This window comes from Atheta coriaria, unplaced genomic scaffold (genome assembly GCF_025399875.1).
Source record: "Atheta coriaria isolate IRGN ID8LTWV9N9 unplaced genomic scaffold, Caltech_Dcor_3.1 hic_scaffold_3_pilon, whole genome shotgun sequence".
Classification (NCBI taxonomy): Eukaryota; Metazoa; Arthropoda; class Insecta; order Coleoptera; family Staphylinidae; genus Dalotia; species Dalotia coriaria.
Window position 1 is genome coordinate 1,347,606 of NW_027045445.1, and position 11,994 is coordinate 1,359,599.

An 11,994-nucleotide genomic window follows, 5' to 3' on the forward strand; every position below is an offset into this window, starting at 1 on the left:
CACATTCGCTTCATAACTTAAACTCAATTTAAAGTTTTTTTTACTTTGGCAATTTTGAGGACTTTAATTAGTTCGTTTTTATCGCCATGCCATGTGCTGCGATTTCGCCATCACAATCAAGCCCATCATCGCGCCTAGAAATGTAAAAAGGTCAAGTCGCGCGATAAATCATTACATAAATCTATTGCAGAGAGATACGCCGTGAAACTTGTGAGTTGTTTGTTGATTGGAACATGGGAGACCCCTCGCAACAAGCAACAGTAGTAGAACAGTGCGCAACATTTAAACGACGCACAATTATTCAGTGTCATAAACGAGCTGGCCGAGAGTGCAGCCCGTGCAGCCGATATTGCCGAAAGTCGAAACCTGTTTGAGTGACATATTTATTTCAAACCGCATACATTATGATTCCGGTGGAGATGACGACGTTGGTGTTCTACGTCAACGGTAAAAAGGTAAATAAATAATTAAACACTTGCAAAATAAGTGTAATTATCTCGTATTTAATTTAAACATGTAAAAAAATTAAAATATGAATGAAATTGAAGGTCGTCGATGAGAATGTTGATCCATCGTTGACTCTGTTGCAATATTTAAGAAACAAACGTGAGTAATTGTTATTTTGGTAATGTTTTTGTGAAATTATAATTAAAAATCTTCCAGTGCGACTCTGTGGTACTAAATTAGGATGTGGCGAGGGTGGATGTGGTGCTTGTACCATCATGGTGTCAAAATACGATAGGAGCACGCAAAGAGTAATGTAAGTTAAAAAGTTTTTGATAAAAACTTAAAATTCGGGTGTAGATTCACTACATATATGTGATTGCAACAATTTGTGCGTCATAATTTAGTGAATGACCTTTCTGATTTTGTTTATTTCATTTATTTACGTCAATTAGTTCAGTCATAATCCAATTTTAAACATGTTTGGTTTATAACTTCATGTTAGCAATATTAGCAACAGTTTTAATAATTAAATATAACAAATAGCTATTATTTAATAATTGATACTTGTTTTTAACAATATTATCTATCAATTGACGATTAATTCAAGTATTTATCTCAAGTAGTTTACGAGTTATTCACGTTTAAAGTTTTGCTGAACAATGATAATACTACTTCAAGTATTTGCTAGTAATTTCAATTTAATTTAATAATAACTATTAAACAACAACGTGTAGGCAACAATTTAATATTGTGTTTTATTAATTGTTTCATTTCTTATCAATCAACGTTTGCACGGGTTTAATATCTGCAGTAGTCTGTAAGATTTTCAAGTTTTTGTTAAAATTTTAAAATTAAATTTGTCCTTAGCCATCTTCCTGTGAACGCATGCCTTGCCCCAATTTGTTCCGTCCATGGAATGGCCGTAACAACAATAGAAGGTATAGGATCAACAAAAACCAAACTCCACCCGGCTCAAGAACGCCTTGCTAAAGCACACGGCTCTCAATGTGGTTTCTGTACCCCTGGAATCATCATGTCGATGTATACTCTCATCCGTAGCATGAATAAATTCAAAATGGAGGATATGGAGATTGCTTTCCAAGGTAATCTTTGCCGTTGTACAGGTTACCGTCCTATTATTGAAGGATACAAGACCCTCACAGAGGATTATGAACTGATGCATGTTGCCAATGGTCTCAACAATGGTAAATGCAAACCTATGAATGGTTGTGCCATGGGTGACCAATGTTGTAAACTTCAAAAGGAAGATAACTCTACTGGAGGTCTTTACAGTCCAAGTGAATGGGCACCGTTGGACCCAAGTCAAGAACCAATTTTTCCACCTGAATTAAAACTGACTGATCAATACGATTCCGGAAGTTTGTATTTCAAAGGTAAAGAAGTAGAATGGTATAGACCAACATGTCTTAAAGACCTCTTGGAACTGAAGAGTAAACATCCAGCAGCCAAAATTATTACTGGTAACACCGAAGTAGGAGTTGAGGTTAAGTTCAGACACTTTGTCTACCCGGTGTTGATCCAACCATCGTTGATACCTGAAATGACAGGATGGAAAGATGTAGGTACCGGTTTGAACATTGGTGCAGCCATGACTCTCTGGGATATTGAACATTTACTAAGAGATGTAATTTCAAAATCCCCAAAATGGAAAACCAGGATCTTTCAAGCAATTGTTGACATGTTGCATTGGTTTGCTGGTAAGCAAATCCGTAGTGTAGCCGCCATTGGTGGTAACCTCATGACGGGTAGTCCTATATCAGATCTCAATCCTATATTAATGGCGGCAATAGTAGAACTTGAATTACAAAGCAAAAATGGTACCAGACATGTTCTAATGGATGAAACATTCTTTACTGGGTACAGAAAAAATGTGGTACATAATGATGAAGTCCTTGTATCCATCACCATACCATATACTCAAGAACATCAATATTTCTATGCGCATAAACAAGCTAAGCGAAGGGATGATGACATTGCTATTGTTAACTCTGCAATCAATGTTTTAATTGATCCTAAAGACGGTACCATTGCTAATATTGACTGTGCATTTGGTGGTATGGCTCCTACAACCGTCTTGGCTTTGAAAACTAGAGAGGGATTAAAGGGTCTTCCTTGGAATGATCCTAATACACTAGATAAAGCCTACCAACTTTTGATAGAAGACCTACCTTTAAGCCCAAGTGCACCTGGTGGTATGATTCAATTCAGAAGAGCATTACCATTGAGTTTCTTCTTTAGGACCTATTTAAAAATATCTAAAGAACTTCAAGGTACCATTCCGGGTATAACAATATCAAAACGTGATGAATCTGCTTTGGACCAGTTCCATTATCAGATACCAAAGTCCAGTCAGTACTATGAAGTAGCCCCGGATGGTCAAAGCAAAGATGATTCTGTGGGACGTCCTGTACCTCACGTATCCGCTTTCAAACAAGCTACAGGAGAAGCTGTCTACTGTGATGACATACCATATCAAGAGAATGAACTCTACATGGCTTTTATTTACAGTACAAAATCCCACGCTACTCTTGTAGATATGGATGCTTCAGAAGCTCTTCAAATGGAAGGTGTTACCGGGTTCCTATGCGCTAAAGATATAGATGAACATTGTAACCAAGTAGGACCCGCAATTCATGATGAAGAAGTGTTTATATCAAAAACAGTAACCTCCATGGGTCAAGTCCTCGGTTGTATTGTTGCCCAGGATCAAACAACAGCACAACGTGCCGCGAGAAAGGTCAAGGTCACATATGAAGACCTTCAACCTGTCATTATCTCAATTGAAGACGCAATCAAACACAAATCTTATTTTCCAAATATGCCAAAGAAAATGATCCAGGGAGATGTTGATAAGGTATTTAAGACAGCTCCTCATGTAATTGAAGGTGAATGTCGTACTGGGTACCAGGAACATTTCTACCTGGAAACACACTGTACTTTAGTAGTACCAAAGAAAGAAGATGATGAATATGATGTGTTTACTTCATCTCAACATCCTAGTGAGATTAATAAACTGGTCGCACATGTTTTGAACGTGCCTCAAAACAGGATCTTTACTAAAGTAAAACGTATGGGAGGAGGTTTTGGTGGTAAAGAATCACGTGGTGCTTACGTAGCCACAGCAGCTGCTTTTGCTGCTTCAAAGTTTAACAGACCTGTGAGGATTATGTTGGATCGTGATGAAGATATGGCTTCTTCGGGTGGTCGTCATCCATTTTTATTGAGATACAAAGTAGGGTTCACTGATGAGGGTAGGATCCTAGGTTGTGATATACAAATCTACAACAATGCAGGTTATTCACATGATCTTTCTGTTGCTGTTGTTGAACGTGCAATGTTCCATTTTGAGAATGCTTATAAAATACCGGTAGCTAGAGTGTTAGGTTATGTTTGTAAAACTAACCTTCCTACAAACACAGCTTTCCGTGGTTTTGGAGGTCCGCAGGGTATGTTTGCCGGTGAGACTATGATTCGGGAAATTGCGGATTATTTAAAGAAAGATGTGGTTGAGTTAAGTCGACTTAACCTTTACCAAGAGGCTGATATTACTCACTATAATCAATTATTAGAGTTTTGTACACTTGGAAGGTGTTGGGATGAAGCTTTAGAATCATCTGGGTATGCTCAACGGAAACTGGACATTGAAAAGTTTAACAGGTACCATAATCTTATCATTAAAAGAATGATATCAGTTTTTATTAATGTTATTTTAAAATTTAGGGAAAATCGTTGGAAAAAACGTGGTATCTCTGTGGTACCAACTAAATTTGGCATTGCCTTCACTCTGAGATTCCTCAATCAAGCAGGTGCTTTAATTCTTATCTATCAAGATGGTTCCGTTTTACTAAGTCATGGTGGTACTGAAATGGGTCAAGGCCTTCACACAAAAATGATTCAAGTGGCTAGCAAAACTCTGGGTATACCTATCAGTAAGATTCACATTACTGATACGGCCACTGATAAGGTACCCAATACATCACCGACAGCCGCTAGTGCTGGGTCTGATTTAAATGGAATGGCCGTTATGGTAATTTAAGTCTTTTTGAGTAAAAAACATTTTTTAACTTTTTATTTATTATAGAATGCTTGCCTCACCATCAATGAACGTCTTCAACCTATTAAAGACCGTATGCCAGATGCCTCCTGGGAGAAAATCATCCAAACTGCTTACATTGATCAAATCAGTCTTTCCTGCACAGGATATTATCGTACTCCTGAGTTGGGTTATGATTGGAATACCAATACAGGGAAAGCTTTCAATTATTACACTTATGGTGTGGCTGTTAGCGAAGTGATGATTGATTGTCTCACTGGTGACCATCAGGTGCTAAGATCAGATATTGTGATGGATTTGGGAAGCAGTTTGAACCCGGCTATTGATGTGGGTCAGATTGAAGGTGGATTCGTTCAGGGATACGGATTGTTTGTCCTTGAAGAAATGATGTATTCTCCAACTGGTTTTATCTTCACCCGAGGACCAGGCGCGTATAAAATCCCTGGTTTTGGTGATATCCCACTAGAGTTCAACGTATCTTTATTGAAAGGAGCTCCTAACCCAAGAGCAGTGTATTCATCAAAAGCTGTTGGTGAACCCCCGCTGTTTTTAGCATCTTCAGCCCTGTTTGCTATTCGGGAAGCAGTGAAAGCTGCAAGAGTAGACGCGGGACTTCCAGAAGCGTTTAAATTAGACGCACCAGCAACTTGTGCTAAGATCCGAATGGGATGTCAGGATCACTTGACTGCTAAATTGGATGTACCTAAACCTGGTACTTTTACTCCTTGGAATGTAATTCCATAAATATAAAGCAATGTATAATATGTTATTCTGTTATGTTTTAAATTTTATGTTTATAATAATAATAATATTCCTAATAGTTTAAATAATGTTTGTAGAAAAATTTCTCTCGTAATTCAGCGCGTTTTTCCTCGGTGAGATGTTCAAATTCCGGAAACGCGAAAGGTCCGAATTGTTTAGCAAACATATTTGTGTAATATTTTGGCCAATCGCAAGCCCGCACGTCAAATGGCAACAGCGCTTTGTCTACTTCACTCATTTGTGACCAGAGGGCGTCAATGTTTTCATTCTCGTACGTCCACGGTGTATTCAATACCCAGCCGATTTTTTCTTGGAATTTGTAATAGAAATCCAACTGCTTCCGGTATCTAATCAAATAAAAAATAATTTATAGAATCATAAAAATAAATTTTGTTTGTGGGTATGTACTTCTCTTCAATGCTACCGGGTGTTACGTTATCCATTGTCATTAATTTATATCTGTACGGAACTAAAACTGATTCATAATCCGGGACACCACTTGAATATAATCTGAACGCATCAGAGAATGTGCAAGGGTGATTATTTGTCGTGTAGTTGTATACTTTTAAGCCCCTAGAACAAACAAAAAAGGTTTTTAAAAGTTTAATATTCAAAGATTTTTATGAATTTTACACGTACTTATTCTTTGATGTATTGTATAGTGCTGCCATCGCCCCGTAAACTGTCAAATCAACTGGTACAGTGTTGGCGTTTGCAAGAGTATTACAGAAGAATGTCAATCCTTTCCCTGCTTCCATTAAAACTTTAGGAAAACCAACATCATTGCCCATGAAATAAGGCGATGGCTCAGCATAAGAATGACCAACTAAAATTTATCCCAATATAATTTTCAGTTATTAGTATGTATATATGCAACTTTACCAACTGCTGGGCGAAAAATAGCGATGGGAAACTTCCGTTCAAACTCGCTGATCATATTTTCAGTTACATTCTTGCTATACATGTAATAATTAAGCCAGTCAAATGTTAATTCATTTGAACGTGCCTCCATTTCGTCAGAAGTCATACGACATGCCATTTGTAATAATTCTCCAGGAGATATAGGGTGTTCCAATACGGTCTCAGTAGTATGGTTCCCAGCGCGTCTTGTTTGACAAAAAGCTGTACTTATGTACATAAAACCCTTAAAAATACATTTACCAGTTAAAAATAGATAATAAGTTAGGTTATATCATATTTACGTTTAGTTTTCTGCATCCTTCAGCAATTTTAAGTAAATCATGCGTTGCACGTACATTAGAATCAATATAAAACTTTAATGGTAAACTAAAATTGAGCATTGCAGCACCGTGAACAATCAAATCTATTTCATCCTGTATTTTTTCAATTGTAGCATGTGACAATCCCAGATTTCCTTTTTGAATATCACCTTGGACAAACTGTATCTTATTATGATCAACGCCATTTTCTTTCTTAAGTCTGTCAAACGCCTAGAAAATAAATAAATCAATTTTATATTAGGTTTTATTTTATTTGATATTGTTCATTACTTTATGGTTAAAATAAGAATTTTTGCGTTCTTCAACAGTGACGCCCTTTTTGTCACGCACAACCATAGTAATACTGCCAACTTCCGGAAAAGAACGCAACAATTTTTCAACCATTGTTATGCCCATAAAACCAGTACCACCTGTGAGTAGAATGTTTTTACCAGTATAGAATGACTTAAGTGATGACGCCATTTTGGTTGTAGGTACCAAATGGTATGGATGTGTGAACTAAACTGTAACTAAAGTGTAAACAATTTTTTTGCATTATATATGTACATTGCAAATGTTGGCAAATGATTACTAATGGTTATAACTATTATAGATAGTAATAAAAATTTAATATTTCAAACTTTGCTGCCATTATTGGGCAACTAATTATTCGACTTCGAATTATTAACAACCAAATGTTTATAACGTCGTTATCTATGTACCTTAACCTACATTGTAGTTACAAATAAACTAAAACTATTATTTTGATCAGAAAGTTATTGCATTAGTGCCGTACAAGTTGTTGTTCATGTTTGTATAGAATTTCGGCCAATCGCAGACGCGTAAATCAAATGGTAATAATTTTCGTTCATCGTCCGCCATCTTATCCCACATTTCATCGATATTGTTGTTTGTATACGTAAATTGATTACGGAGAAAATACAACGCTGTTTCGTGGAACTTTTGGTACTGATTAATTAACTTAATCATTCTACAAATAAATATTATATTAAAATATTTGAATTTAGATAAGTGTTTATCAAAATTTAGTTTTACCCCTCTTCGTAGCTTCCAGGCTTTGGATTTTTCATATTTAATAATTCTTTTCGCCTTGATATTAATTCTTGATATGCGGGGACGTTTTTTACAAAGTTATCGAAACACTTTGTATATTCATATGGATTGTTATTGGTTGTATAGTTATAGATGTTAAATTTTCTACAATTATCAAAATTAATATATTGAATACTTTATTTTAATGTTCTTGTGAATAAAAAATCACTCACTTGTCTATCGCGGTACGGTAGGCAGCCATCAACATCCCGTTAACTGTCATATCGACCGGCACGCAATTTCCGTTTACATGCGGGAGTGCATCGAGCACTAAACCGCGATTCGCTTCCCTCATTATTCTCGCAAACGCCATATTATTACCAATCCAATATGGCAATGGCTCAGTATATGATGATACAACTAAAAAACCATCAGATTCACTGTTTGTTATAATAAAAGCAAAATAAACAGTATTTACCAACACCAGGACGATAAATAGCAATAGGAAACTCATGTTTTCTACTTTCGCATAAATTCTCGGCCGCATTTTTGCTATAAGTGTAAGTATTTGGCCAATCTTGAATAAATTCATTTGTTTTAGCGTTTAATTCATCAGCAGTTAAACGATTTGCAATTTGTATTAATTCCGTAGGTGAGATTGGATGTTTGTAGATTGTTTCGTCAAGGTGGTTGACGCCACGACGTGCTTTACAATATACAGTGCTAATATGCATAAAACACTAAAAAATACAAAAATAGTATATATTTTTCATCAATCGTTGTTTGGTACAACTTACGTCAAAGTTTTCACACCCACTCGCGATGTTTAGAAGATCATTAGTTGCACTTATATTTGTAACAATGGCGTCTTTCAAAGGTGCATTAAATTTAACCGTAGCGGCGCTGTGAATTATCATGTTAACTGAACTTTGAAGTTTGGTTATGTTCTCATGTGACAAGCCTAGGTTAACTTTTCTTAAATCACCTTCAATCCATTTCAATTTAGAATAATCTGGTGATTGTTCTTTGTTCAACCTACTGAAAACCTTAAAATACAAAATAAAATTTGTTATCAATAGTGAAAAAATCCTCAAAAGTTAAATAAAAAACTTACTGGATTTTTAATGTATAATTCTTTTCTTTGTTGAATACTTTGTCCTTGACGACCTCGAACTATCATGAAAATATCCCCAACCTCAGGAAATGATCGTAGAATTTTCTCAACAAACCCTAAACCCATGAAACCAGTGCCACCAGTGATAAGAATGTTTTTATTGCGATAAAAGTCTTTAAGTTTGCTTGCCATTGTAAAACTCGATCAAAAATCAGTATGAGTAGCGCAAGTGCAAGTGATATTAAATAAATAACCAACTGTTAGACGTCATCTTGGTATTTATACCTGTTTCATACATTTTAGCACCAGGTCATACGTGCCTAATCATCTTTCGCAATGCGCTGTTTGAGAATAACAATAAAATATTATAACAGCATTGAGAAACTAATATGGTTTTTAAAAAATGTTAAAATTAGCCGTAACAGTATGAAAATAGACTAATGATATTATACAATGTGTCTAAGTTTGGTTTATTTCCAATATTTTTCATTTATAATATAAAATTGAATCGCAAAATCTGTTGGTAAGCGCATAACTCAACAACGCTTAGACCAATTTGGCCAATTCTTTGTTTAAATGTTCATTAAAGTCCAAGGATGGTGTTAACGACAAGAAAAATTCTAGTAATTGCCGGGAAAACCTTAAAAACAGCTATTTTCTATAGGATAAAAGTTGGCATTGAGATTCAATCATAGTTATTGTTAGAAAGTTGAATCCGAGATGACGCGCTGAAATGCATTATTAGCAATTCTTTATATAATTAAGTTTTTTTAAATAAAATTGCGAATCTTATTGATAGAATGGACACATACTATGTTTAAAACAAGAGAGTAAAAACAAATTACATTTTTATTAAACACTACCAGGACGAAGTCGCGGGGAAAACCTAGTAATATTCTATTTTGCCTACTTGAATGAATTCTTTTTACAAAATTTACAAATCTAAAGTATACTTAGGCATGCCAAACTCGTTAGCATTCATATTACTGTAATACGTTCTCCAATTCAGCGATCGTACATCGAAAGGCATCAGTTGTTTATCTCCATCTGTCAACTCAGACCACAGTGTATCAATGTTGTCGTTATCAAACGTCAAATTATTCCACATAAAATACTCAACCATCTTTTGGAAGTAATAATATGCCTTCATATCTTTTATTAACCTAAAAATAAATTATTATTAAACAAATCTATTTTATTGTTTATAAATAGGTGTCGTAATTACTTGTCTTCGGCACTGCCAGGTTCAACGTCTTTCTTTGCCATTAATTCATAGCGACGCGGCACTAAAATCTTTTCGTAATCTGGTAAACTGTTGCAATAATATTCGAAACCTTTAGAGAATGAAATTGGATTGTTGTTTGTAGTGAAATTAAACACTTTTAAAGATCTACAAGAATTTTAAAGGTTATGTTAGGTTATGTTGTAGTGAGTAAAACTTACTTGTCAATGGAAGTACGATAAATAGCCGCTAGAGCTCCATTTATAGTATAATCCACCGGAACAGAATTAGCATTAACATCAGGGTCAGAAACTAACACTAATCCACGATTGGCTTCCATCAATGCACGTGGAAAGCCTAACTTGTTACCAATCCAATATGGCGCTGGTTCTGACACGGAATGCACAACTAAAAACTCATTTATATTAAAAAATAAACTTATATAAATCTATTTTTAATATTTAACCAATGCCAGGACGATAAATAACAATCCCAAACTTGTTTTCATAGTCCAAGAACAAATTCTCAGCCGCATTCTTGCAATACGCATAATAAGTGATCCAATCCTGAACCAATTCAGGTGCAACCTGCTGCATCTCATCACTAGTCATCGTAGCGGCCATTTTGAGTAATTCTCTAGGGTCAGTTGGATGTTTAAGAATGTCTTCTGTGACATAATGTTTCATTTTACGCACTTGACTATATGCTGTACTCATATACATAAAACACTAAATAAAAAATATAAATAAGTAATATTATTCAAAAATTTTAAGGTTATAACTTGCATGAAAGTTTTTACATCCAGCAGCAAACAAAATTAAATCTTCAGTTGATTGTAAATTCATATCAATGTAACTTTTAAGCGGAAAATTGAAATTAATTGCAGCTGCACTGTGAATTATAATATTCACAACACCCTGTAGAGTTGTAATGGTTTCCTGTGATAATCCTAAGTTAGGAAGGCCTAATTCACCTTCCACCCATTTTATTTTCGAAAATATATCCTTTTGACGTTCAGGTGGATTCTCAGATTTGATACGATCGAAAACCTAAACATATTGTGTATTAATAAATTATATTTAATCACGTAATCAACTTACACGATGGCTGATAAATTTCTCTTTGCGAACTTCAAGACTTTCATTCTTTTTCGACCGCACCACCATGTAAATATCACCTAAATCCGGAAAACTTCTTAAAAGTTTTTCAACTAAAGTCAAACCAAGGAAACCAGTGCCTCCAGTGACAAGCAAACTCTTCCGGGTGTAAAATTTTTCAATCGGGGTCATTGTATTAACAAACATAATACCACAATATGAAACTTTGTAAAAAAACTTCAATTGAAGTTTGAATTCGCCGATTTTTATTCGTCTAGATATATTTATAAACCAAAAAATAATTTCAATTAAAAATTCTTTAATTTTTGAACATTTACATTCAAAAAACTAGTTTTTAAGTGATTTCAGTCATGTATATAACATGGAAATGTAAATCGGCATATAAAATCACGTAATCTGATGATTTTTTGCATAATATTATGATTTTAGTTATAAATTTGAATGTTTATGAACAATTCGTATGTTTATCAATGTTGCAAGTCACGTCAGTAAAGTTATACGCTACCAAAACTTGAAATTTAGACGAAAAAAGTTTAAAAAGTTTCATTAACACACTGTATATTTAACAGTATTGTCTATTTATGATACGTGTAAGGGTAGTAAACTTGGGGTCAGCACGTGCAGCCTGTTGCGCTCGATTTGTGCCCTTTCGCAATTGATCTCACACGTTTTATACCATACACTACTTTCATCCCGCTTTCATCATACAGTCCTGCAGGACGAACTCATTTGCGTGCGCGAAATGTGAGTCACGGCCACTATCACGAATCACACAACGAGAATTGAAAGAGAAATGAGAATGGGTGGAATTTCTGCTTTGTCCTTCTTCCTACATGCCGTATTTCACAATAATTATCCATATGACAATGACATCAATCTGAATATTGAAAATCTCTCTTAAAAACACTCTGTATATGTAGTAGATAATAAATTTCACCGCATAAAATATTCTAAACGTCCTTAGACAATAAAATAAAATCTAC

At 34.9% G+C, this 11,994-nt stretch overlaps 3 protein-coding genes across 3 annotated transcripts; 1 reads left to right on the forward strand and 2 right to left on the reverse strand.

Annotated features, from left to right (window-relative positions):
* The first annotated feature begins 139 nt into the window (after positions 1–139).
* ry (xanthine dehydrogenase rosy) lies at positions 140–5,352 on the forward strand. The gene is made up of 6 exons (XM_065318260.1): positions 140–455; positions 549–606; positions 664–760; positions 1,315–4,125; positions 4,189–4,495; positions 4,550–5,352. The coding sequence occupies exons 1-6, from the start codon at positions 405–407 to the stop codon at positions 5,264–5,266; spliced, it is 4,041 nt and encodes a 1,346-aa protein (XP_065174332.1). The 5' UTR covers positions 140–404; the 3' UTR covers positions 5,267–5,352.
* Positions 5,268–7,084, reverse strand: LOC135804395 (fatty acyl-CoA reductase 1-like). The gene is made up of 6 exons (XM_065318264.1): positions 6,796–7,084; positions 6,487–6,735; positions 6,167–6,428; positions 5,924–6,110; positions 5,693–5,857; positions 5,268–5,631 (listed from the first exon to the last, which is right to left on the reverse strand). Exons 1-6 carry the CDS (start codon positions 6,985–6,987, stop codon positions 5,337–5,339), a joined length of 1,350 nt encoding a protein of 449 aa, XP_065174336.1. The 5' UTR covers positions 6,988–7,084; the 3' UTR covers positions 5,268–5,336.
* Positions 7,085–7,111: 27 nt separating this feature from the next.
* LOC135803629 (fatty acyl-CoA reductase 1-like) lies at positions 7,112–11,271 on the reverse strand. Its single transcript, XM_065317296.1, has 12 exons — positions 10,994–11,271; positions 10,679–10,942; positions 10,360–10,621; positions 10,115–10,301; positions 9,897–10,061; positions 9,610–9,834; positions 8,672–8,876; positions 8,355–8,603; positions 8,036–8,297; positions 7,791–7,977; positions 7,561–7,722; positions 7,112–7,495 (listed from the first exon to the last, which is right to left on the reverse strand). The coding sequence occupies exons 1-12, from the start codon at positions 11,195–11,197 to the stop codon at positions 7,273–7,275; spliced, it is 2,595 nt and encodes an 864-aa protein (XP_065173368.1). The 5' UTR covers positions 11,198–11,271; the 3' UTR covers positions 7,112–7,272.
* Between the last annotated feature and the right edge of the window lie 723 nt (positions 11,272–11,994).